The sequence below is a fragment of the Trachypithecus francoisi genome, unplaced genomic scaffold (genome assembly GCF_009764315.1).
Source record: "Trachypithecus francoisi isolate TF-2019V2 unplaced genomic scaffold, Tfra_2.0 Lachesis_group13, whole genome shotgun sequence".
In the NCBI taxonomy this organism is placed as follows: domain Eukaryota; kingdom Metazoa; phylum Chordata; class Mammalia; order Primates; family Cercopithecidae; genus Trachypithecus; species Trachypithecus francoisi.
In genome coordinates this window covers 125,261,415-125,288,219 of record NW_022681458.1, presented here as the reverse complement: position 1 = coordinate 125,288,219, position 26,805 = coordinate 125,261,415, and the positions used below count along the sequence as shown (strand labels likewise).

General features: G+C 42.0%; 1 protein-coding gene across 2 annotated transcripts in view; it reads right to left on the bottom strand.

The window, feature by feature from the left end:
- CNTNAP5 (contactin associated protein family member 5) overlaps positions 1-26,805 on the bottom strand; it is a 493,109-nt gene that overhangs the window by 273,039 nt on the left and 193,265 nt on the right. For both annotated transcript variants that reach the window (XM_033231817.1, XM_033231818.1), the window contains exon 10: positions 9,419-9,619. In XM_033231817.1, the coding sequence (XP_033087708.1) occupies positions 9,419-9,619 (201 nt within the window). The remainder of the gene's footprint in view (positions 1-9,418; positions 9,620-26,805) is intronic.

Genomic DNA, 26,805 nt, shown 5'->3' with positions numbered 1-26,805 from the left:
GTCCCTCCCAGGAAAAATGGAGGGCCAAACCCATTTCCAACAGGAATTATAACTGACTTAGACACCAGAGTCTAAGGGCCTAGACTGAGTTAGAAAGACCCGGGTTTGACTCTCCATTCTGCCCTGTATTCACTGCATTTCTTAGGCTAGTTGACAATTCATGTAAAATTTTGAAGATCACATTGTCATTTAAAACATGTCTGTTTCAGTTCCAGTTCCATTAGAAGATAGAAGCAGATTTCCCTCCCCTGGAATGTGTGCTAGTCGCCGTAACTTTTTTTTTTTTTTTTGGCGATAAAGTCTCACTCTGTCTCCAAGGCTAGAGGAAATGTGGGTCAGTCTTAGTGACTATCTCACTTTTCTTTTGAGAGAGAGTCTCACTCTGTCACCCAGGCTGGAGGGCAGGGGCTCTGTCTTGGCTCATTGCAACATCTACCTCCTGGGTTCAAGCAATTTTTGTGCCCGAGCCTCCCAAGTAGCTGAGATTACAGGCATGCGACACCACACCTGGCTAACTTTTGCATTTTTTGTAGAGATGGGATTTTGCCATGTTGGCCAGGCTGGTCTCGAATTCCTGACCTCAAGTGATCCTCCTGCCTTGGCCTCCCAAAGTGCTGGGATTATAGGTGTGAGTCACTGTGCCTGGCCTCCGTGACTGTCTTCTAATAATTAGAAAGCAGCAGAAGTAACGTATGACTTTCAGAGCTGGGTAACCAAATGCAATAGAGTCCACCTGACTCACTTCCTTGAGATATTTGTCCCTGAAACTCAGCCACCATGCTATGAGAAAGCCAAACAGCCACATAGAAAGGCCACGAGTCCAACCGAGGTCCCAGCCACCAGCGAGCCACTAGCCACTACCTCAGATGATCCCAGTCACAGCCTTCAGAATGCCCCAGGTGATGTGCAGAGGAGTTGCCAAATCCTGCCCAAACTGTAAATTCATGAGCAAAATAAATGTTATCGTTTTAAACCACAAAATTTAATGGCAGTTTGCTACATAACAGTTAATAATAGGAAGGGAAATGCACCTTTTCTTTGGAGATCTTAACCCTCCCTTTATTATTTTCATTCCCTCTGCGATGCCTTCCTTCTTTTTCTGCATGTCACTTTGCAATGTAGATGTAGGTTAAAACCAGAGAGACATTTATTTGAGACCAGTCTCTAGCGCTTAGTAGCTGTGAAAACTTAGACAAACCACTTAACTTCTCAGAGCTCCCCTTCTACTGAAAAACTAAGAATGATAATAAAAACGTCATAAGATCATTGAGAGGACGGAATGAAATAATGTGTTTGAAAGTTTGGACAGAGAGAAAGAAAGTGGTCGGTAGCTGAGATCCAATATCATTAACAGCCATGGTAGCACTGAAGAGTATGCATTCTAAAAAGCATGGGATATGGGCCCTCCCCTCCCTCCCCTCCCCTCTCTCCCTTCCCTCCCCTCCCTCCCTTCCCTCCCCTCCCTCCCTTCCCTCCCCTCCCTCCCTTTCTCTCTCTCTCTCTCTCTCTCTCTCTTTCTTTCCTTTCCAGCTGAGCTCTCACCTGTTGTCAAGGCTGCAGTGCAGTAGCACAATTACAGCTCACTGCAGCCTAGAACTCCTGGGCTCAAGCAATCCTCCCACTTCAGCCTCTTGAGTAGATAGGACTACAAGTGTACCCCACCACACCTGGATAAATTTTAAAATATTTTTTTTAGGGTCAAGGTCTTGCTATGTTGCCCAAGCTGATTTCCAACTCCTAGTCTCAAGCCATCCTCCCACCTCGGCCTCTCAATACTCTCGGATTAAAGGTGTGAGCCATGGAACCCAGCCCACCTGGGTTTATTATATTCTTGTTGTACGTACAGTAGAAATAGCTTTTTGGTAAATATATATATTTATCAAGAAATATATATATACACATAATCATTTGTTGCAGAAATCCCATTACTGGGTATATATCCCAAAGGATTATAAATCATTCTACTATAAAGACACACGCACACGTATGTTCACTGCAGCACTATTTACGATAGAAAAGACTTGGGACCAACCCAAATGTCCATCAATGATAGATTGGATAAAGAAAATGTGGCATATATACACCATGGAATACTATGCAGCCATAAAAAAAAAAAGAATGAGTTCATGCCTTTTGCAGGGACATAGATGAAGCTGGAAACCACTCTTCTCAGCAAACTAACACAGGAACAGAAAACCAAACACCACACATTCTCACTCACAAGCGGGAACTGAACAATGAGAACACGTGGACACAGGGAGGGAAACCACACACTGGGGCTCATCGGAGGGTGAGGGGAAAGGGGAGGGAGAGCATTAGGGCAAATACCTAATGCATGCTGGACTTAAAATCTAGATGGCGGGTTGATAGGTGCAGCAAAACACCATGGCACACGTATGCCTATGCAACAAACCTACACGTTCTGCACAAGTATCCCAGAACTTAAAGTATAATAACAATTTTAAAAAAAGATAGGGAGTATAATTTAAGGAATAACTTAAAGAAAAGTCAAATACTACCCTGATATTCTGTCTTCCAGATGTCATGATGTAAGTTTCTGGTTTCAATGCTGGTGTGGAAGAACTGTAGACGTTGGGGATCCGTTCTACCCGCATATTTGTGTGTGTGTCTGTGGAGGCAGGGGAGTGGTTAGGAAAGAAGGAAGGAACAAAGAAAGAGATGAAGGAAAGATGGAAAGAAGAAAGGAAAGAAATATGGGAGCAGAGATGGTGCCCCAGAGTGCCGAGATTGCAGTTCTCTGACACGGACCTCCAAGCTTTGTGAGCATGATGAAAGTGGGCCACAGCAAGAATATAGAGGGTGAAGTAGCCAAAGCAACCTCAGCTCAGTTAATTGGGTGAGAAAGAACAGAAGCACCACCATGAATCAGAGGGGCTCCAAGGTGGTCGCTGAGCCTTCCACACACAGCCCCGAATTAGAATGTGAGGTTACAGAGTGATATAAGACATGTTTCTTCCTTCAGGGAGCTCATAGCTTTTTCCAGTTCACCAGCCATAGGGGGTGACCTAAAATGTCTATGTGCTTAGCAAATTATTCATATGAAATTATTCATACCTGGTTTAGCCTGACTTACATAAACTGACATTACCCTTTGGATTTGAAATAGAAAGAGAATCCTCCGCTTAAAATCTTTCAGTGATTTCCCTTTAGTCTTAGAATAAAATTCACAGTCCCAGGCTTTGTAAAATCTGGCCTCTGGATACCACTTTCCATCATTTTCCTCCCACCCTTGCTCCTCCCCTAGCCACACTGGCCTTCTGGTTATTCCTCAGCCCGGAATCTTCTGCCCCAAAGAGGCACCTGCCTCATCCTGTCCCTTCACTCAGGGTCCTGCTGGATAGCTCCTGCACACCAGGAGGACGTTCCCACCACCTCATGTGAAATGCAGCTCCCCACATCCACTGACACTCTAGTCCTTTGTTCTTCTGGACCTTTCAGCGTCACTGTCATCATGCACTGACTCTGTGGGCGGGGGGCAGGAGGCCTGTAGGGGGGAGTTTCTGTCTTCCCTACCACAAGTATGCAGACAAGAACTCTGTTTTTCCAGTGTTTTATTTTCACTCCCCAGTGCCTGGCACAAAACAGATACTCAAAAATGTCTAGTGTGTGAAAGAAAAATGTCAATTCTGCTAACTGATATTGGGTGGTACAAGTATTGAGAACAAAGCATTTTTAGTTTTGTGAACCCCAGAGTACCTGGATGTACTGTTTCTTCTCTACCTGTAATTTGACTTCTCTACCTGTAATTTGACTTTTCTACATCACAATTCCTTACTCAGATTTCTAAACGAAATCATTAATTTTCTGCACATGGGAAGGTGAATGTTGCAAATAAACAGAATTAATGTGCACAAGTGCATTTACAGAGCTGTTTGGAGTATATAAAGAGTATGCGATGAATGTATATACAATTATGGACAAACATGACATAGCATGTACTATATAGTATATACATCATATATATTATATATATGTATCCATACAAAGTACATATTATGTAGTCTAGATTATTATGTATGGTATATATAGGCAGTCAGCTGTATGCTCACTAAAGTATCAGTAATTAAAGAAAAATTTAAAAAATCAGAATTTTAAAATACTTTAAAAGAAATAGCATGCTGTCCCTTTAAATTCCACTGTAACATAACTAGGTAAAGCAATTGACTGCAGGCAGAAACCACTCTCAGCTGCATGAATGAATTAATAGGAATGGCTTTTAACCAGCACATTACTGGTAGGTAAACAGAGGTTCTGTGGTGCTGTAGGGCTCTGGGTTCTTAGGGCTCTTGAAGAACTTACACAATCCTCACGGCAATCTTGCTTGCATGTCTGATTTGCTCCGCAAATGCTTTCTGTTCCGAAAAACCAAAGTGAATTCCAGACCAGGCTGTCCTACAGCCATTAGATTTTGAAGTAATGGAGTCTGAATTTCCAGTGCTTTCACGTGTTTAATATTGACTTCTTACCTCTGCCTGTGAGAGCTCATGGCTTTACTGAAAAGGGTTTCCACAAATAGACTTGCATTACATGGAGTGGTGAGTTCAAGAGGATGCCTGCACTGGATACTGACACCCCAACGACTGAATCCAGTAGGGGGGCTTTCACAGCACCATAGAGACTATCGCAAAAGAATTGTGGGATAGGCAGGCTTTCCAATGCCCATTCCCAGCAGAGATCTGGGCACTCAGTTTCCCCATGCGGTCACTTGCCTATGCCCCTCTCCATCTTGTCCTCCTTCCAGGGGAAAGTTATGGGTTATCAAGCTAATTGGCCATGTGATTAAAGAATCTTCCAGACTATGGCTTTGATATTTATTTTTCTGTCCTCCTGTTTCATTTCGTGTGCTCATCACATGTCACCTTCAGGACTCTAGTCTCAGGCAAAATGCCTATGAAGGTGCTGACAAGAGAGACAAGGTCTGGGCTCAACCAAGGAAGCCTTTTTCTGTGGGGATAAGTGGCCACCTCCTCCCCCGTGACAAGGTCCTGTGAGTACTGGCAGACTGTAGTGATTCTCCCACCTTGGGCTCTGTACTGGAAGCTGCACTGTAGCACAGGGCCTCTGGCCCTGCAGAAAGATCAGAGTAGAAAGCAGCAAGCAGAGTGAGGGGAACGACAAAGATCCATGAGAATCACAAAGACACTTTCCCTAGGATACGGATGTCCTGGTGAGACATTGGAGAGAGTTTCTAGTATAAACCTTCAGCTAGAGAGCTGGAGGATGCATTCCATTGGTGGGCACTTATCTGTAGTTCTCAGGAAAATATATCCAAGAAGACTGTCATAAAATGACAGTGTCATGGTTCAGTCACTAACTGAATGAAAAAGGCCCAGTGGTGACCTATGCATGACCTTATCCTGCCTGTCTCCGACTTCTCCCTCTGCTGCTGCTAAATGAATGGAACCAGATCTCTTGCTGGAGCTGAGAGCAGGCAGAAGGAGGCTCTGGGGATGCTGTGTAGGGATACACAGGCCTTCCTGTGAAGGGGTGTGTGAGCCATGAAAGCTGCTGTGTCTAGGCCAGGGTGATGCAAACCCTATGATGCTACCCAGTAATGTGCCCAGCTCAGGCAACCCTGACAACTCTGTGGCCTTCACAGAGACAGTGCCGCGTGCGCTTCTCTCTCCTTCCATTTTCCTACACAATAAGGAAATTTATACAAAATCATGTTTTTTCTGACTCCTTCATTTCCTTGTAACTCTTGGCTCTTTGCAGCTTTTGTGATGTACCAGAAATAGCATTTTTGCTCTGACTTCAGGAGATGTTGGTTGCAAGAGTTAGATCTGCCCCTCTCTGTGTGGCATTAAACAAGCATCTTATTTTCTCTGAGGTTCTGTTTCCTGAAATATCAGGTGGGGACAATGACTCTTACAGTGCAGATCTGTTGTCTGGGTTAGAGATAATTCCAGTAGCTCACCCCACACATATTCTCAAACATAAGAAATCTCAGTCATTATTGGCCATTTAAATATTTCTTTATTTTCTTTCATTTTGCCTTCTTTTATTGTATCCATTTATTAACTATTGTGCATAGTATATAGGAGAATCTAAGGCCACAAGGCATCCCCCACATTCTCTTATTGATTTAAATGCACCTGCAGCCACAATTTATAATTTTTCATAGTGTCTACTCGCCCTGGCTACTAGTTAGCAACAGCCAATAGGCTATGGAAATCAGGCTGCACACTTTTAAAAATTAACAACAAAACTATTTATAATCATCTTTGACTCCACACCTTTGTACTTACCACATTGCCAAAGTTGAAGGAAGATAATGGTATCTATTGCTGGGAAATAGGCATTCAGACTCATAGTGTTGTTGGGAGTATAAATTGGTACAACCTTGATGCATTGCAGAATTCAATGCGGCAAGAGTCTTAAATATATGCATACTCGCTGCCCTGCAAATGACACCTCAAGGAATTTATCCTGGGGATATAATCAGTTATGTTCACAAAGATCTAAGTGCAAAACTGTTATGCAGCATTATGTGTAATAGCGGAAAAAAAGTGGGAACAATCTACATGTCCAAATAGGAGATTTGTTCATTGGAGTACATCCATATAATAAAATACCCTATAGTTAATGAAAATGATGATACGAAGTTGTATTTATTGATACAGAAAGATATTTGTACATTTCCTGTGTGACAAATACAGGTTGTCAAAGAGTATCACAGGGTCGGGAATCTTCCCAGCATAGACCAAGGATTCATCTGATAAAGGAAAAACTTGCACAAAATTCTTCCAGAATCTTAGATAGGTAAGGAGGAGATGGCCTCTACCCTCCTCCGTTTCTGTCCTTGGGCTTCTTCCCCTTAGGAAGGGAGTGGAGTGGCTTAGTAATAATAAGGACCAGGAAAACATTCCTGTAGCTGTATGCCCTGGGCGCTGGCTGTTGAATCCATGGGACTACAAATGTTTACTGTTTTTCCCATTCCTGCTTTTCCAGAAGGTAAGCTCACATGCATGGGGGACCAGGGGGCTGCTGTCCTGGCAGTGAAAGTGTGAAGCTAGGTCACACCTTTATGGGACTGTCTGGGTAAACGAGGGTTCTGTTGCCGCACAAGCAGTGACTGGTCCGGAGGTGGGAGCCAAGAGGACAAAATGGTTCATGCTACATTCTCCAAGCCAGCTCACCAGAAGAAAAGTAGACACTGAGCTTACATTCCCAGTATCCTCCTTTATCTCCCTCCTTTTGATCCAGAACACATGGAGAAAAGAGAATTAATGAAGACCCTCATGCACAAACATATGGTCTGTCTGCCTTGTGCCATTGAGAATATACACATGGAAGAATGTCTGGAAGGATTCACATCTGAATGTTAAAGTAGCTGTCTTCAGGGGATGAGATTATCTATGTGTATGAGTTTTCTAATCAATTCTGTTACTACATAATTATTACAATTATTCTATTTACATTGTTGACATAGAAATAAAATTTCCCTTTGTGCTTGTTTCCCATTATAGAACACATTTTGGATGTTCCCTGCTGCAACGGAAGCTATGAATAAGGACACCAGTTTTTGTGGAATACCTATTATGTACCAGGCATAGCACAGGGAGTTCAGACTAAATTTTTTCTTCCATCCTCAGATCAACTGGATTTTCATGAAAACTTTTCAGGTGGCGAAATTGAAACTGTAGAAATTGAGCAACTTGCACAAGGGCACATAACTGGTAAATGACAGGAACAAGCCCTTACTCCCAACATGACTTGCTGCCAAACCTATGCCCTCCCATTCAAATAAGATCAGGGACTGTGAGGCAGCTGAGTTAGGAAAAGAACACATTTGCAAAGGCAATGGTGTAACCAAATTGATATCACAGAGTGCATATGCTAAAGGAAGTCCCATAGTCAGAATGAACATACCCTCCCATTTGTTCTACAATTCTGCCAAACCCAACCCTTCAAAAACTAGAAACAACACAATGAAAAGAGGGAAGGGCATTTCTGCAGACAGGCACCCTGAGAACAGTGCTGAGGTAGCACGTGCAGGCTTGACAGCTATGGAGAGAGAAATACACATAAACATAAACATTGACTCTGGCAGGGCAGCACCCTCTGAGGACGCTGGGTAAAGCTACACGAACCGGTACCTCTGATCTAATCAAACCTGCAAGCCTGGCTGAATCTAAGGAGAGTACAATAATTGATTTTCACAATGCTGATCCTGAGTCATCAAGAGAAGGTTACATTTTATGTTCAGTATTCTCTGTTTAAGAAGGCATGGAAGCGTGTAATCCATTTGAGAAAGATTTTCATTTCAAATAGTTAAAAATTCTTTGGAAAGATTTTTGGTGCTTAAAAGGATAAGTGACAGTTATCTGGAAAATTCACTTACGTAGAACAACGTCTTCCCTGAAGAGCCTAGATCAGGGAGGCATTCTCTTGAATTTAGTTAGGTCTCTATGATTTTTCCCTTTGTTGATATTTTATTCTCCATTTCTCCCCAGCCTTTCAAACTTCTTAACTTCTAAGTGCTGGAATGTAAGTTTCTTGAGGCTAGAGATTATAACACCCTTTCTTAGATACTTAGATCTTTTGTCCTTTTCTCCCACAAAACAAATGATGAACTGACATTCACAAAAAATGACTGACTCCCAGGGAACATGTACATTTTGATGAACCCTATCTTACATTTTACAGAAACTCTTTAGAGTCTTGGTAAGCAGTTGTAGAAGTTGTTTTTGTTGTTGTTTTTTGTTTTTTTCCTTTTCCAAGCATGTTAATGTCTAAATCATCCATTTACTATAAAAAATAACCATAGGAAAGTAAATAAATAAATACATATACAGTGTTAGTTTAATTTTTTTCTAGAAGCACACTTTACTTATAAAAAGAGCCATTTCCCCTAAAGCCCCCATTTCTCAGGCTCCGTTCATGCCATGAACCCACAGGCTTGCCCTGCCTGCCTTGCTGGCCTCCCTGCCTAACGCTGCCCTCCTTAGGCATCCAGGCATCTTTCACCCCAGACATAACTTGTCCCTATTGGGTGGGTGTGCTGAGATCCTGGTGCCTTGTCAAGCTCTATTCTCTCTCCCCACACTAGCATTTCCCACGGCCACACTTTCTATGTCAAGCTCAAATGCCCTCTTTGAGGCCCATTCCTCTTCAGATGTTCTTCATTCTCACAACTATTGCAGGGTGGGTGTTGGAATCATTTTCTTTATGATGAGGAGAAAACCTTGAGAGGTGAGAGAACTCACTCTAGCTTCCATCCTGAATTTCAGAGCCAGGATAACTACATAACCAGACCCCTCCTGATGTGTATCTCTCCAGTGCACAGTGACTACTGGTAACTATGGCCCCCTTCTTGGCAAATTTTCCTTTGCCTAATAATCCAGGTCTGAGGGTCCCATCTATCCCACTGTGGTCATGCATGCAGAGGCCTTACCTGGCGTGTTGAGCAGGCGGGACCTCCTGCAGTGGTAGGCCACCTCCTGCTCACAGTGCTCAGAGCCGTCGATCACGGCCTCCAGCTGTTCCATGCTGCCCCCGTAGTCCAAGGCCATGGCATAGGGCTTCTCGGCGTTGGCGCCCCGCACTCGGGTCAGTTCTGTATTGTTGTGCTGCACTGACGTCCAGATCTTGTCCTCTGCCCAGACAACACAACACAAAGCAAGAGACATTAGAAGGAATGTCAAAAACGGAGCAAGTGAGCAGTGTGATGCGCCACTCAGCATGCAATGTGAATCAACACCCTGGTACTGTATGGAGAGTATGACAGAGAAATTGTGTTCCCCATGGAGCTCCACCAGAGCTAGTAAGGGGGTCAGTAATCTTAAGAGCTCAATTTGTAGAGCCCTTTTCCCATAGGCTCTACACTAAGCATTTAATCCCATGATCTCAGTTAAAATGGACAATGCCTAAATTGGAGGGGAGGCAATACTGCTATGTCAAAAATGAGGGAAATGTGAACGAGAATTAGGCTGTTCACCCAATATCCCACAGTTAATAAGTGACTAAGCAGGGACTTGAGCCAAGGATGTCTGACTCCAAAGCTACTGACACACTTCCTCACAAGAGAAACATCAGCATGTTTTCAGAGAACCATTTTCTCAGAGAACAAGGTTGAGATTGTGTGATCCACACTGCATGCAATGATGTTAATTGTAGGGTTTTGTTTTGTTTCGTATTTATTCCCCATATTACCTCTCTTTGCCAAAAATATTTGGGAAGATTTACAATGAAAGAACACAGAGATGAGGACCTTTGAGTCATGGCGGAAGGACATATTCTACCTAATAGGGGAAGGAAGGTTAAGGCAGTGAGAGAGGGGAGATATTTGGGTATGAGAGCTTGGGAGATCTGTATTTGAAGTCTGTATCTGCCAACAACAAGCTTGGATAAATCACTTCCTTTTATTAAAATATATATATATATTTTTAAAGAGACAGGGTCTCTCTCTGTTGCCCGGGCTAGAGTGCAGTAGTGTGATCATAACTCATTGTAGGTTCAAACTCCTGGGCTCAAGTAATTCTCCCACCTCAGCCTCCCAGGTAGCTGGGACCACAGGCATGAGCCAACATGCCCAGCTCCCTTCTCTTTTCTGAAGCTTAGTTTTATATTCAGTTAAGAAAACAACAACAATTGCAACAAAAACAAGAGAGCAATACCCTGGTAGCACTGGTAATACGGAAAAGCAACCTAACAAATACAAAGTTGCAAGGCTCTATCTGGGATGTATCAGACACTCTGTAGTAATAACCTAGGCTAAAACATTTACTGCAATTGGACATACAATTTAATTCTGAACATCCTCTCAAATACAGCAAAAGAGGAAATAGGAAGACTTGAAAAGCTTTTGTCATCTGAGAATCTTGCCCGCATAATTACATCATTACTCTTCATAGATTCTCAGAGCTGAAAAGGAACCTAGCATAGAAATCATGTGGTTTCTTCCCTCCCCATCCTCTTAGTCTTACAAATGGAGAAACTAAGGTCCAGAGTGTAAAGAAATGACCCGAGGCACATCCATGAGACAGTAATGATGAGCACGTACACTGAAAGTCACCAGTATTAATTAGCACAGCTACGAAGCAGAAGCACAGCAGTCGGCATGACTGAGCTGAAAAGAGAAAAGAAGAGGCCACTTGGGCGCCCTTTGTTAGTCCTTTCTCCCTCTCTAGCTCGGTACACAACTTGGGACACGTCGTTTCATCTTTCCAAACCTCAGTTTCAACATATTAGAAGCAGGAGAAAAAGAGAGTATGATTTTAATTATCTCTAAAGGATTTTCCAATTCTATGAAAGAAAATACTTCTTGCAGCATGATATGGTTTGGATATTTGTCCCTGACCAAATCTCAAGTAGAATTGTAATCCCCATTGTTGAGATGGGACCTGGAGGGAGGTGTTTGGGCCATGGGAGCGGATCCCTCATGGCTTGGTGCTGTATTTGCGATGGTGAGTGAGTTCTCGTGACATCTGGTTGTTTAAAGTGCATGGCACCTTCCATCCACTCTCTCTCTTGCTCCTGCTCTTGCCATCTGAACTGCCTGCTCCCACTGCACCTTCCACCATGATTGTAAGCTCCCTGAGACCTCCCCAGAAGCTGATGATAGATGCTGTCACCATGCTTCCTGTACAGCCTGCAAAACCGTGAGCCAATTAATTAAACCCCTTTTCTTTCTAAATTACCCAGTTTCAGGTATTCCCATTTAGCAATGCAAGAATGGCCTAATACACAGCATAAAATTAAACTGTGCTCCAACAATCCAACTCATCTGAAGATTATTTCCTAAAACCAGCCCACTGATAACCCACATGTCTCCAGTGTTTCACTGAGGCAAAATTATATTTTAATTTTTAGAGACAGGGGCTTGCTATGTTGCCCAGGCTGGAGGACAGTGGCACAATCGTGGCTCACTGCAACCTTGGCCCCTCGGGCTCAAGCGATCCTTCTGCCTCAGACTCCCAAGTAGCTGGAACCACAGGTGTGTGCTATCACACTCAGATTTTTTTTAAAAGTGTTTTTAGAGATGGGCTCTCATTATATTGCCCAGGCTGGTCTTAAACTCCTGGCCTCAAACAACCTGCCAAAGTGCTGGGATTATAGACACGAGCCACTGCATCCAACCTAAGATTATATTTTCTATAAAGTCTTAACAAATGGATGTTATTTGCCTCTGACTTTAAAAACAAAAATAAGACATAATTCATGTTGGTAAATATAATAATATTACAAAAACAATTAACCCAAAACTTTAAAAATGTTATTCATACCAGTATAGACAAATGCTGATAAAATAACCAAAAATCTTATCCACCAATAATGAAATGTTGTAGAGGGAGAAATAAAGATGGACAGTTTTGAAATGTCCATGATCCTTATACAAAGAAAACAAGGAAAACCCTGTCTAATCTATCATAGTAAATGTTGTGTTACTGCTTTATACTAGCACATTTAACATACATTGTCTCCAGTACAATAATCCACCATACACAGTGTGTGTGTGTGTGTGTGTGTGTGTGTGTGTTTGTGTGATCATAAGATATATATAACTGACATCACAAACCTTAGCTTCAAACACTGTATGAGGGACAGGAGAAATGATTGCTTGAAACCTACAGCCCCTGAGTTGGCTTTTATTTTGAATCTGCCATGTGTCCTCTGATTACTGTTCTCTTGGGAGACAGCAGGATAAAGACTAAAACATGGAAGTAAATGGATATTACTTTTCCCATCTATGTCTTGTGTATCTATCTCTTAGACTTATCCCCAGTCTCAACGCATCCAATCTGATTTCAAAACTGGTCTCCACATTTACTAATTCATATAGATTTATATTTCCTTCTAAGTATACATAGATTTTCATATCCATATATTAGCTCATCTGATTGTTCATACATTTATTGATTGATTTCCTTATTCATTTACTCATTGAATTACTTTACCAATATCATATTGTTTTTGGCAAGAAAGAAAATAAAGATGCCATAATATTTTTCCTTGCTTCCCATCTTTTCTTCCTCAGCTGCATTGGCGGTTGTGTAGATTTAGCTCTGCATTCTGACTACATATTGAAAGGTCAGGTGTTAATGCCACTGAAAGAAAGTCAGCTTTGGTGACAGATACTCCTGATGCCTGCTCGAGGCTAGGGAAGGGTGGTTCGAGCTGGAGAGGTTTATGTGGAAGTCATCTTTGAATGATTTTTGAACAAGCAAAATTCATTTTGACAGTCCTTTAGATGGGTGAGGAGGTAGAGATTCACTTTTAGGTGGACTCACACACGACTTCAGCGAAAATTGGACCCACAAAGCTAAATGTTCAAGATGGTCAAGTGAGTTGGACAGTGGAGGTTAGTGAACCTAGCATGGGCTCTGGAGTCAGCGGATCTGGGTTTGAGTGCCAGCACAACACTTACTGTGGGAGCAAGCTTGATGAAATTATTACTTCTCCAAAGCCCAGGTTTCTCATTGGTAATATTTGAAAAGCAGCAATGGCACCAATAATACCATGAAATAGGCTGGCTTTAGCAACAATCCTATTTAGATTGGAATCTATGTTCTGCTCCATGTCAGCAGTTTTTGGCAAGTTTCATAACGTTTCTGAGCTTTCCTCATTGGAAAATGGTCATATTTACACCAATCTTTGCATCCATGAAACTATTATAATGATTTGGTACACATAGACTGTGTGGCACTCAAATGAGTAAAGACTCTAAACATTAGAAGTTTTCTACAACATTAGAGTGAGGGCTTGGACTTCATTCCTTAGAGGACTGGGATGGGGAGCACACTCTGCAAATGAGGTTAACAAGTGTGATGGACTGTGATTTCTTGTGATATAGCTGCTCCTATATATACTAAATTATTACCACCTTGTTAAGTTGTTTTTCCACGATAGGACAGCCCCATGCATCTCTCTATTTGTGTCCTTTGCATTTCCTGACATTCCTTCAAGATAATTGGTTCTTTAGTACCCATGGACCCAGAAACCTGGAAAAATATTGCCCTCTGATACTACCTTTTGCTACCCAGTTCATTTTTCTCTTTCGTTACTTCCACTGCACACCACTACTCAATCCCACAACTAGAAACATAGCCTCTTCTCTTTCACTGCTCAAAGGCATACATGTATTGACTAACACAGATCAATTCTTTTGCTAAGGAGACGACTGCATTTGGAGATTTTTGAACAGGCAGGAACCTGTTCATCATTAGCTGGGAACAGAAATAGGGCCACGTCACTAAGCATTCTAGTTCGCTGAAAGTAATAGTTATCTCTGTGAAATATTGGCTTTTTAAAAGTTGCATTCAGCACAGTGGGTTGGCATGAGTGTGAACGATCTCATGATCCAGATCCAGAGCAGCTATCACGCCTTCTTCATGTAGAAAGGAACTATGAGTTATGGGCCATCAAATACTGTGCCCCCTGGCTTCCAAAGACAGCCTGTGTATTGATATGTAAACCAGTAAAGCATTTCCCAAGTTGCCTTGCGATTTTGAGCCTTCAAGTTCATTTCTTCATAAAGCTGTGTATGAGATCTTTTAGGATGTGAAATGCATAATTCATTCCTGTGTTTAAATACGTGCCCAGTGAATGCTCTTCTATCCACCAGCGTACACACACTGAAGGAAAATACGGTAACTTCTCCAAAAGCCTACCATGATCTGGGGAGAAAGTTGTGTACACAAGAATGACAAATGTCTGAGGCTGTTATAAATACTCTGTAGACTACAGGTAAAGGAACAGGGGCTTTCTGGAGATCTGTCTGGGGCAGAGTCGGTGGGTAGAGGTTATTACAGAGCCCTGTCCAGTGAAGTCTGTGCATTCTTCCTTGAGAACTTCCAAGCTCAAGAGCGGTCTTTCATCCTCAGGCTACCAGAGCCTAAGCTAGCACTGAGCACCCGAGTTAGGACTTCCGGATGGCTTCGTCAAGTGAAGAAACTAATTAGTCATTTGTATACTGTCAGGTTCCTACTTTCAGCATTTCTGAAGCTGCTCTTTTAAGCCTGTATTATGTAACGGTCCAAATTGAAAAGTCTCAAGTTAAAAGCTCGAAACACACACATACACACACACATGCACACTCAACAATAGCAAAAAGAGAAAAGAAAAACAGGCTGTACAAAGAGCCAGCAGAGTAGTAAGGGTGGAATATTCTGAAACATTTTGTATTCGCATCAATGTGGTAAAATCTTCCCTCGTCATCACCCCAGAGACGCTCCCAAGCAGCCTTCACTAGCGGATCTCTGTGTGACCTACCTGGTTCCTCTGGCTCTCATTTTGGAAGCCGTAAACGGTTTACATACAGAGCCACAATTTAATTTTCTTTCATATTTTTTCTCTCATCATATGAGATTGGTCTGATTAAGATGATCATTATTATTAATAACAGTAATTACAGATGCTGTAAGCAATTCTATCTGTTACCATGGGGATCACAACTCAGAAGGAAGAGCAAACAAAAGGAAAGTAAAAAAGGAGAGACAAGAAATAACTCTGATTAATAAGACCTCATTCTGCACACATATCTGTCTCTTTGCAGAGCCAGAAAAAACTGCAATTTTTATATCACCATGCTTGGAAGGAAGGGAAGCCTACGGATTGTCAATACCCAGCTTAATTGAACTGAAATCACTGTGGGAGCTGCTTCTCATCCTTTGAACAGTGTACCAATTCACTTATACTCCTATTGTAATAGAGCAAGTTTATATTAAGGTCCCCAGGGTCACTTTTGCTGTAGTTATGTATGTTGACAAAGTGAATTTTCTATGCCAAGGGTAAAGACAGTTTAAATAATCCTCAAAGTACTGTCTCTACTGCTCATTTTACATCTACTCATGGGCAGTCTTGTGATCTCTCTTGTCATTTTGCATTGATAGTTATTTAATTTTTCATAAGTTTGTCCCTTGTCTCTCCATTTAAATCACAGGTAATGACTGCTGAGTAAATATAGGCTTGGAAAGGGCTTCATGGTTCATGGAGGCAGATGTGATGAGGGGAAGCTGGAGCTTTGCCATCAACAGGGCTGGCTTCCAAGGCCAGCTCTACCACCCACTGGATTCCTGAACATGCAAGAGACCCATCACCTCCCCCAGCCTCAGTCTCCTCCTCTGTAAACGGCATAACTCATTGTGCAGTGTTGTCATAAACACTAAATAATAAGGATAGGGTTGAACTGAGTATGGTGCTGGCTCTGAGTAGGTGCTCCTACCTCCTTTTTTCTTTTTTTCTTTCTTTATTTTTTGAGATGGAGTTTTGCTCTTGTTGCCCAGTCTGGAGTGCAGTGGCGTGATCTCGGCTCACTGCAACCTCCGCCTCCCGGATTCAAGCGATTCTCCTGCCTCAGCCTCCCGAGTAGCTGGGATTACAGGCGCCGCCACCACGCCCGGCTAATTTTGTATTTTTCAGTACAGACAGGGTTTCTCCAGGCTGGTTAGGCTGGTCTTGAGCTCCCACCTCAGGTGATCAGCCTGCCGCGGCCTCTCAAAGTGCTGATATTACAGACCTGAGCCACGACGCCCGGCCTGCTCCTCCTTCCTAACCCTTTGCCTGGTCCCTGACTCCAAGTCAAAGCTGAACTGCTGTGAGCCGTTCTGTTGAAGCGAATCCGGGAGGATATGAAGAGATAATTTCATTATTAGAAACACTTCTGGGAACCTTTACTGAGGGGGTACATTCCACCTTCCTCCCGCCCGACCTTTAAAGGGAAAGGAGACAATTGGTGTAAAGTGATTTCCAATTCCTTTAAAAGGCTTCAGAAGTCCCCCAGGAGCTGTTTTCCCTCCCATGTGCACCAGCCCAGCTGTCTGTGCGAGAATCCATCCGTGCCTCACTAAAACCACCGCAGACGTGGCTGCTTTTAGTGTCTGGGTTTCTGCTGTTTGGGGGCGTGCGCATTACCGGTTCAGGGTGGCTGGTAGGGCTACCATGCGCTCTGCATTAGTGCCATGCAGACACCGCAGCGTGGCGGGCTCCATCCATCACTGCCTTCCACCTGCCTGCGTGGGCCACACTTTACGACTTCCAGACAACATACTTGGCTGATTTATCTTCACACTTCACTTTAGCCTTGACTTTTTATGTACCTTTTCAGGGGGGTAATTTTTTTCTTTTTTCTTGGTTTAAAATAGGCATGATCAAAGAGACCTGGGAAATCTGTTTTATGGTCTTAGGGGGTAGTGGTTTGGAACGGATTCTGTGTGCACTGTATCATATTTGTTTATTTATTGTTCACTAGTTTATTTTATTATTATTATCATTATTATTTTTAATTTAGACACCTAGTGTATGCAGAGCACTACGTTAGGGACTGGAAAGGGGTCGCATGAGGGATGCAAGTTTCCCTAACAGGCTGGAGCCTGAGCTCAGGGAGTTCACATCTGGTTCTAGGAAGGCAGACTGCCTTGTGTTGCATTCCTGTTGGGAAGAATATCTGCAGCAGCAAATGGCAGGCTGCAGGGAGAAGGGTGGTGACAAGATACCATCCCCCCATACTCAGTGTACTGGCGTTTTGGGCAAAGGAAAAGGAGAAAAGAAGCCCTAAATCGAAGTCACCTGATGGAAAGAAGACTGTGGGGCTGTCGGTAGTGGTTTGATTGCCATTAGAAGGCTTTATGAGGTCACTAGGAGTATCATGGTCACAGACACTATTTTGGTGCATGCTGAGGATAAGACTGGGGACCCACACAAGTACATAATAAATGTACTGGAACACAAGTACATAATAAACAGTTTTTGTGTTTGTTGTGCTGTAATAGCATAAGTATAATAGTACTTGTTGTCCCTTTGTTTACAAGATCTAAAGTGGCCGGTATTGAACTCAGAGGTCATCACGAGCTAGGGAGCTGATTGCAAAGGGCTAGCCTTTGTCCTTTGAAGAGATCTCCAAAGGCAGCACTTACATCTCCTTGTACCAGTTCAGAAAAGAAGAGAAGCCTTCTCTAAGGGTGAGAGCATCTACTTACTCTACTCTTATGGAGCTTATATTCTGATTCTAGAGGAGATAGACAAAAAGAAAACTCAGAGATGAGAGCAGAATTACTTATCTTTCTTTCAGTTGACATCTCTGAAGGTCACCGCAAGATGAATGAGATTGTGTGATGCTGGTGTCCTATCCAATTGAGTGGTCTTTTCTGGTTCTGCTAACATCCTGTGCTTGTTGCATTTACATGGTATTACAACAACCTGTTTCCTCAACATCCCCTGCTAAACTGCAAGTACTACATATGGAAACCTGTCTCAGAAATCTGTGTCCCTAACATCTGGCCTACAGTAGGTATTCACTTACTACTAAATGCTTAATGGACTACCAGAATTTTTATCCACATCAGTGACAGCTTTTGAAATCAGCATGAAAGTGACACATGGTGGGAAAGGATGTTTAGATACGTACTTGAAATTCTGCTGTGCAGCCAAGGTTATATATTTCAAATAGCAGAATATTGGAAAAAAATTAAATACACATCCTTAGGTGTCTGATCGAATAAAGCATTGTTAACTGACACAGTAAAGTATAATGCAGCCATAATAAATAATACATAAGATCTCCATAAACTGATCTAGAATGATTTCCACTGTATATTGTAAAGTGACAAAATCAAGGTATTGATGCACAAAAGAGTATGATACATTTTGTGAAGGCACAAAAGAGAAAAATGAATACACACAGAAAGGACAAACTGATATAAATAGTTATCTGAAAAAGATGGGTAAGAACAAGATGTAGGCAATAGGAATGTCTCTGATCAGCCAGTGTGTGCATATTTGTCTGTATTTGACTTTTTAACATGAAAATGCTTTACATTGTCAAAACAAAATCAAAAGGATAAAGAAAAGGCAAGTCCTACAATTGAATATTAATCAGAAACTAAAAAGCCTAGCTGTACATTAAATTGATAAAATAACAATAAAAAAGAAAAAAAGTAAATTTAAGCAACTTTCAAATAGTATTCTGTCTCACTATACCCTCTTGGCAGAATAAATTCTAAGGATAAAAATTAAAATTCAAGGAAGTCTATAACTTTACTTTGTTACTGATATGATATTGCTGAAGTAATTCGGAAATGATTATATGTATATTGTAGAATGGAGTAAATGAGTAAATATACTGACATTGCTGAAATAAGGTCTTACTGTGAGAGAAGATACACATATATGTATCATATATAGTATCATATATATGTATTCTATATATGTATTTCGTATATATCATGTATGTATTGAAGAGAGAATGATGAGAAAAGAATCTAATGGAACTAGGTTTGTTTTGTAAATAACCTTGTGAACTCATACACACACACACACACCACACACACACACACACAATTTTAGCTCTGTCCACTGAAAGGAGCCGGAATCAGTAAGCAAACAAAACACCTAGGTCTTGGTCTCCAAGATATCATTTCCTACAAAAAAGAGGTAGGCTGCTTTAGGAAAACAGCTGAGTCTGGGTCTAGGGTAGGGAAAGTTCAAGTTGACACTGAGAACATCTTTCCATGTAAGAACACCAGGAAATGCTACAAGATTAATAGACACATGTAAAAAAGAAACAGGAACAGAATTAAAGGGACCATGAATTAGAGTCCATAACGACACAAGGGGAGATGGAGTCAGGGAAAGGGGAAAATTAAAAAAATAAAAATAAATTTAAAAAAAACTCTTCTCTAGGTAAGGTTGCAGAATGACAGCAATAAACGTGAAACTGTAGAATTAGAAAAGCTACATGTCACCGATTTCAGTGTAATAACTTAAAGGAGTCAGGGTCCGTACCATATTGGGAGGAAATGTTGGGGAACAGGGCATTCACACAGTGTCCTCCCGTAATACTACAGATAATTCACTCACTGGTTGTAAATTGCCTTCACAATGCAACGATCTGGCAGAGCTGCGTTAGCCAAATGATAGCAAGGAGCATCCCCAGTATCAGGACAAACTGATGTCATGTGTCTGCTCATGGGCTGCACTAAAGAGGCAAGCATTGCTCATGAGACTTTCTTGTCAAAATGTTCTACACTGAGTAAATAATCAGAAATATCCAAATATGGTACATTTTATTTAACAACCATCTTTTAATCTCCAGAAAAGATAAATGTCATGAAAACCAACCAACCAACAACAACAACAAAAGCAACAAGAAGGGGTCAGGGAGCTGGGCCTTCTAGATTAAAGGAGGCTGAAGGGTCGTGGCGATCAAATCCAAATTGTAGACACTGCTTGAGTTCTGAATAAAAATATGAAAATAGACATTGCTATAAAAGACACTGTAGGAAAAGCATGGACTATATATTGCATAATTTAATTAATGCTTATTTTCTTATGAATGGTTTCTTATATCTGGTTACATAGAAGAATATATTGGGTCTTAGATGATAAAACCTAAAGTCTTTAGGTTTAAATTATCCGTATGTCTACAACTTACTTTCAAATGGTTCCACAAAAATTTTTTAAAATGTCTGAGAAAATGAGGAGAGGAGAAAAAGAGAAAGAGATGAGGACGGCACAAATTTGCAAATGTGGCAGAATTGTCAACCTGAAGGGTATCTGGCTACTCATTATGTTTTCAACTTTTCTGTAGGTGTGGACATTTAAGAATAAAACTTTGGGAAAACAAGATAGTTTGCCAGAATGCTTCACAAGTAGTAAGTGCTGAAAAGTATTCTAAACTCCAAAAAATTCACATGTACATGCTTTTATAACAGCACCAACACACACACACACACACACACACACACACAGAGAGAGAGAGAGAGAGAGAAAGAGAGAGAGTTAAGGAGTAACTGGCAAGATAATGATCAAAAAGCTATTATTAAATTTAAACTAAATTAAAATCATCATTAAATTTAACCATTTACACTATGGCAGATCATTCATGTTCAAGTATAAGTAGTTATTCACTCTATTGAATTAGTTTTCATGAGTGCTTTCATTGTGTCAGGTGTTATGCACACAAAAAAAGTTACTAGTTATTATTTTTATCACCATATACCCAGAAACACCAAGAAACCAGAGTCTGTATTTCTGGGGACAGCATAATGAAAATAATAACTAATAGTATCCACCACGAATTAGAGATATAATGTCAGGTCTTTTTTCTGGCAGTTTATATCCATTATCTTATAGAAGCTTCACAACAAACTTATAAATAGATTCTAAGATTAATTATAGAGAAAGAAACTGAGGTGTAGGAGGCTGGGTAACTCCCCTAAGTCAAACAATTTGCCAAAAGTAGGAAACGTGAGTGCTGGGATTCCTACCAAGCCCACATTCTAAATAACTAACTTGGTAGATGTTTTTCACTTACGAGCATAAAAATTGTGACTTTCAAAGGAGCTTTACATGAGAACAAAATGAAAGCATACCCTAAAGAGGGAAAGCAAAACTTCCTATAAGGCATAAAAGTTAGACTACTCACAGTTAGCACTGGAAACCCCATGTAGAAATTGTCCCTATGGACAGCAATCAGTCAATGTCTCCTACTTGCTTCTCTTTACAAATAGACATGAATATGAGAACTCAAACACATGCACACTGAGAATGCAGGCTGATTGGTGCTTCTGTGACATGAGCCTGCTCAGGAAGAATAGTAGGAAAAGGCTCTCAAGCAAGGGGCACTTGGTCTGCCTAATTCCCAGAACAAGGACTACAGACTGTCAGTCAATCTTGGCCCTTTTATTCTTTGGAATGTCTAGACTTACTTTGATTCATTATCTCTCCTTGGAAGCTGGGGCTCAGAACAAAAGTGAACAAGAGCAAGCAGGCTTTCTGGGAGACACCTTTAACATCCATTTGTTATTTTCCACTTCCAAACAGAAAAAGTATTCATTCAGCCAAACAATTATCAGGCCATCAGAACACCCAGGGAAGCCAGGAGGACCTGGGGGACCTTCTTATCGCATCTCCACATTCATGATCCTGCTGAGCTCAACAAGGCTTGTCTTTCCTCCAGTTTCCCTTCTTTGCCTAGCCCCATGATATGGTTTGATCTGTGTTCCTACCCAAATCTCATGTTCAATTGTCATCCACAATGTTAGAGATGAATCCTGGTGGGAGGTGACTGGAATATGGGGGACGTTTCTAATGGTTTAGCACTGTCCTCCCTAATGCTGTTCTCATCATAGAGTTCTCATGGGATCTGGTTGTTTAAAAGTGTGTAGCCTCTCCCTACAACCTCTCTTTCTCCTGCTCCCGCTGTGTAAGTCATGCCTGCTTTTCCGACATTTTCCGCTACGATTGAAAGTTTCCTGAGGCCTCCCCAGAGCCATCATGCTTCCTCTACAGCATGTGGAACTGTTAGCTAATTAAACCTCTTTTCTTGATAAATTACTCAGTCTCAAGTATTTCCGTATGGCAATGCAAGAATGGACTACCGTAGAAAATTAGTACCGGCAATGAGGAATTGCTCTAAGGATGCCTGGAAATGTGGAATCAACTTTGGAATTGGGTAATCAGCAGATATTGGAACAGTTTGAATGGCTCAGAAGAAGACAGGAAGGTGAGGGAAAGTTTGGAACTTCCTAGAGACTTGTAAAATTGTTTTCACCAAAATTCTGAGTCATATGGGCAATAATGTCCAGGCTGATGAGGTTTCAGATGGAAATATGAAATTTATTAGGTGAGGTACAGTGGCTCGTGCCTGTAATCCTAACACTTTGGGAAGTATAGGTGGATGAATCACTTGAGCTCAGGAGTTTGAGACCACCCTGAGCAACATGGTGAAACCCCATCTCTATCAAAAAAAATTAGTCAGGAATGGTAGTGCATGCCTGTAATCCCAGCTACTTGGGGGGCTGAGGCAGAAGGATCACTTGAACCCAGGAAGTCAATGCTGCTGTAAACCAAGATCATGCCACTGCACTCCAGTCTAGGTGACAAAGTGAGACCCTGTCATTTAAAAAATATATGTATACACATACACACACGTGTGTGTGTATGCATGTGCATAATATATATAAAGAAACTTATTGAGAACTCGAGTAAAGGTCACTTTTACTACGCTTTAGTAAAGAACCTGGCAGCATTGTGCCCTTGCTCTTGGGATCTGTGGAACTTTGAACTTGAGAGGGATGATTTAGAGTATCTGGTGAAAGGCATTTCTAAGCAGCAAAGCTTTCAAGATGTGGCCTGCTTGCTTCTAACAGCGTATGCTCATATTCATGAGCAAAGAAATGACCTGAAACTAGAACTCATATTTAAAAGGAAAGCAGAGTGTAAAGGTTTGAAAAATTTGCAGCCTGGTCATGTGGTAGAAAAGAAAAGCCCATTTTCTAGGAAAGCATTCAAGCTGGCTACAGAAATTTGCACAAGTAAAGAGGAGCAGAATGTTAATGGGAAAACCTCAAAGCCATTTCAGAGACCTCCATGGCAGCCTGTCCCATCACAAGCCTGGAGGCCTGGGAGGACAGAATGGTTTCATGGGTCAGGACCAGGGTCCCACTGCCCTGTGCAGCCTTGAGACATTGCTCCCTGCATTTTATCCCATTCAGCTTCAGTGTGGCTTAAAGAGACCCAGATATACCTTGAGCTGCTGCTTCAAAGGGTGTGAGCCATAAGCCTTGGTGGTTTCCAGGTGGTGTTAAGTCTGAGGGTGCACAGAGTGCAAGAGTTGAGGGTTGGGAGACTCCAACTAGATTTCAAAAAGTTTTTGGGAAGGCTGTATGTCCAGGCAAAAACCTGCTCCAGGGATAAAGCCCTCATGGAGAAGCTCTACTAGGGCAGTGTGGTGGGGAAATGTGGGGTTGGTGCCCCCACACAAAGTCCTTACTGGAGCACTATCTAGTAGAGCTATGAGAAGAGGGCCACCATCCTCCAGATCCCCAAATAGTAGATCCACTGACAGCTTGCACTGTGAGTCTGTGAAAGCAGCCATAGGGGCTGTACCCTACAAAGCCTAAGGGGCAGAGCTTCCCAAGGTCTTGGGAGCTAGCCCCTTGCACAAATGTGCTCTGGAGGTGAGACATGGAGTCAAAAGAGATTATTTTGGAGCTTTAAGATGTAATGACTGCCCTGCTGAGTATCATGGTGCCTGTACTCCCTTTCTGTTGGCCAATTTCTCTGTTTTGGAATAAGACTATTTACCAAATGCCTACAGCCCCATTGTATCTTCATTTTACAGGTTCATAGGTGAAAGGGACTTGCCTTGTCTCAGGTGAGACATTGGATTGTGGACTTTTGAGTTAATGTTAATATGAGTTAAAATTTGGGGGGACTGTTGGGTAGGCATGATTAGATTTTGAAATATGAGAAGGGCATGAGATTGGGAGGGGCTCGTCGCAGAATGATATGATTTGGAGCTGTGTCCATGCCCAAATCTCATGTTCAATTGTAATCCCCAACGTTGGAGGTGGGACCTGGTGGGAAGTGATTGGATCATGGGTGGGTTTTTAAATGTTTAGCACCATTCCCCTAGTGCTGTTCTCATGATAGATTTCTCATGAGATCTCATTGTTTAAAAGCCTGTAGCACCTCCCTGCCTGCCTCTCTTCCCCCTGCTTTGGCCATGTAAGACATGCCTGTTTCTCCTTCCCTTTCTGCCTTGACTGAAACTTTTCTGAGGCCTCCCCAGAAGCATCATGCTCTATGTACAGCCTGTGGAACTATGGGCCAATTAAACCTCTTTTTAAAAATAAATTACCCAGTCTCAGGTATATTTTTAAATAAACACTTGATTTTTTTTTTTTCAAGTTATGGGATACATGCGCAGGATGTGCAGGTTTGTAACATACATAAACATGTGTCATGGTGGTTTGCTGCACCTATCAACCCATCACCTAGGTATGAAGCCCAGCATGAATCAGCTTTTTTCCCTAATGCTCTCCTCTCCCTCACCTCCCCTAACAGGCCCCAATAAGTGCTGTTCCCCTCCCTGTGCCCACATATTCTCATTGTTCATCTCCCACTTATAAGTGAGAACATGTAGTGTTTGGTTTACTGTTCCTGAATTAGTTTGCTGAGGATAATGGCTTTCAGCTTCATCCATGTCCCTGCAAAGGACATGATCTCGTTTATTTTTATTGCTGCATAGTATTCTATGCTGTTTATGTACCACATTTTCCTCATCTAGTCTATTACCAATGGGCATTTGGGTTGATTCCAGTGTCTTTGCGATTGTGAATAGTGCTGCAATGAACATACGCATGCATGTATCTTTATAATAGAATAATTTACATTCCACTGGGTATATACCCAGTAATGGGATTGCTGGGTCAAATGATATTTCCGGTTCTAAGTCTTTGAGGAATCACCACACTGTCTTGCACAATGGTTGAACTAATTAACATTCCCACCAACAGTGTAAAACCATTCCTATTTCTCTGCAACCTCGCCAGCATCTGATTTTTTAATAATGGGCATTCTGATGAGCATGAGACAATATCTCACTGTGGTTTTGAGTTGCATTTCTCTAATGATCAGTGACGTTGAGCTTTATTTTCATGTTTATTGGCTGCATGTATGCCTTTTTTTGAGGATGGTCTGTTAATATCCTTTGCCCACTTTTTAAAGTTTTTTCTTCTTGTAAATTTGCTTCAGTTCCTTGTAGATTCTGGATATTAGACCTTTGTTAGATGGATAAATTGCAAAAATGTTCTCCCATTCTGTAGGTTGTCTGTTTGCTGTGATGATAGTTTCATTTGCTGTGCAGAAACTCTTTAAGTTAATTAGATCCCATTTGTCAATTTTTAGTTTTGTTGTAACTGCTTTTGGCAATTTCATCATAAAGTCTTTCCCCATGCCTATGTCCTGAAAGGTATTGCCCTTTAGCTCAGTGAGGTTTATTATTACCCACTCTCTGAAGTCTATTTCTGTCAGTTCATCCATCTCAGCTTCAGCTCCGTTCCATGACCTTGCTGAAGACAGGTTGCAATCATTTGAGGAGAAGAGGCATTTTGATTTTGGGGATTTTTCAGTGTTTTTGCATTGGTTTTTCCTCATCTTCATGGATTTATCTACCTTTGATTTTGAGGGTGATAACTTTGGATGGGGTTTTTGTGTTTTTTTTTTTTTTTTTTTGATGTTATTGCTTTCTGTTTGTTTTTCTTCTAACAGTCAGGCCCTTCTTCTGCAGGTCTGCTGTGGTTTGCTGGGGTTCCACTCCAGACCCTTTTTGCCTGGATATCACCACAGGCTGCAGAACAGCAAAGACTTCTGCCTGCTCCTTCTTCTGGAAGCTTCATCCTAGAGGGACACTGATCTGATGCCCACTGGGATTTTCCTGTATGAGGTTTCTGGTGACCCCTATTGGGAGGTCTCACCCAGTCAGGAGGCACAGGGTTAGGGATCTGCTTGAGAAGACAGTCTGCCCCTTAGCAGAGCTGGTGTGCTGTGCTGGGGGAATCCCCCTCATTTGGATCAGCTGATTTTTTTCAGAGCTGGCAGGCAGGAAAGATTAAGTCCGCTGAACCTGCGATGGCCGCTTCCCCTCCCCGCAGATGCTGGGTCTCAGGGAGGTGAGAGCACTTTCTGTAAGTCTCTGACTAGAGCTGCTGAGTTTCCTACAGGGAGGCCCTGCCCAGTGAGGAGGGATCTCAAGAAGCCATCTAGCCATGATCTGCCACAGCTCCTTTGCTACACTGTGGTGACTTCTGCTCAGTCCAAATCTCACAGTCTCATTAGCACTGTCAGGGGAAAACTAAAGCCACAGTAATGATGGTCGCTCCTCCCACAGGGAACTTGGTGGTCCCAGGCCAACTCCAGACTGCTGTGTTGGCAGCAGGGATTTCAAGCTAGTGGTTCTTAGCTTGCTGGGCCCATGGAAGTGGGACCTGCTGAGTGAGACTCCTTGGCTTCCTGGCTACAACCCCCTTACCAGGGGAGTGGACGGTTCTCCCGTCTCAC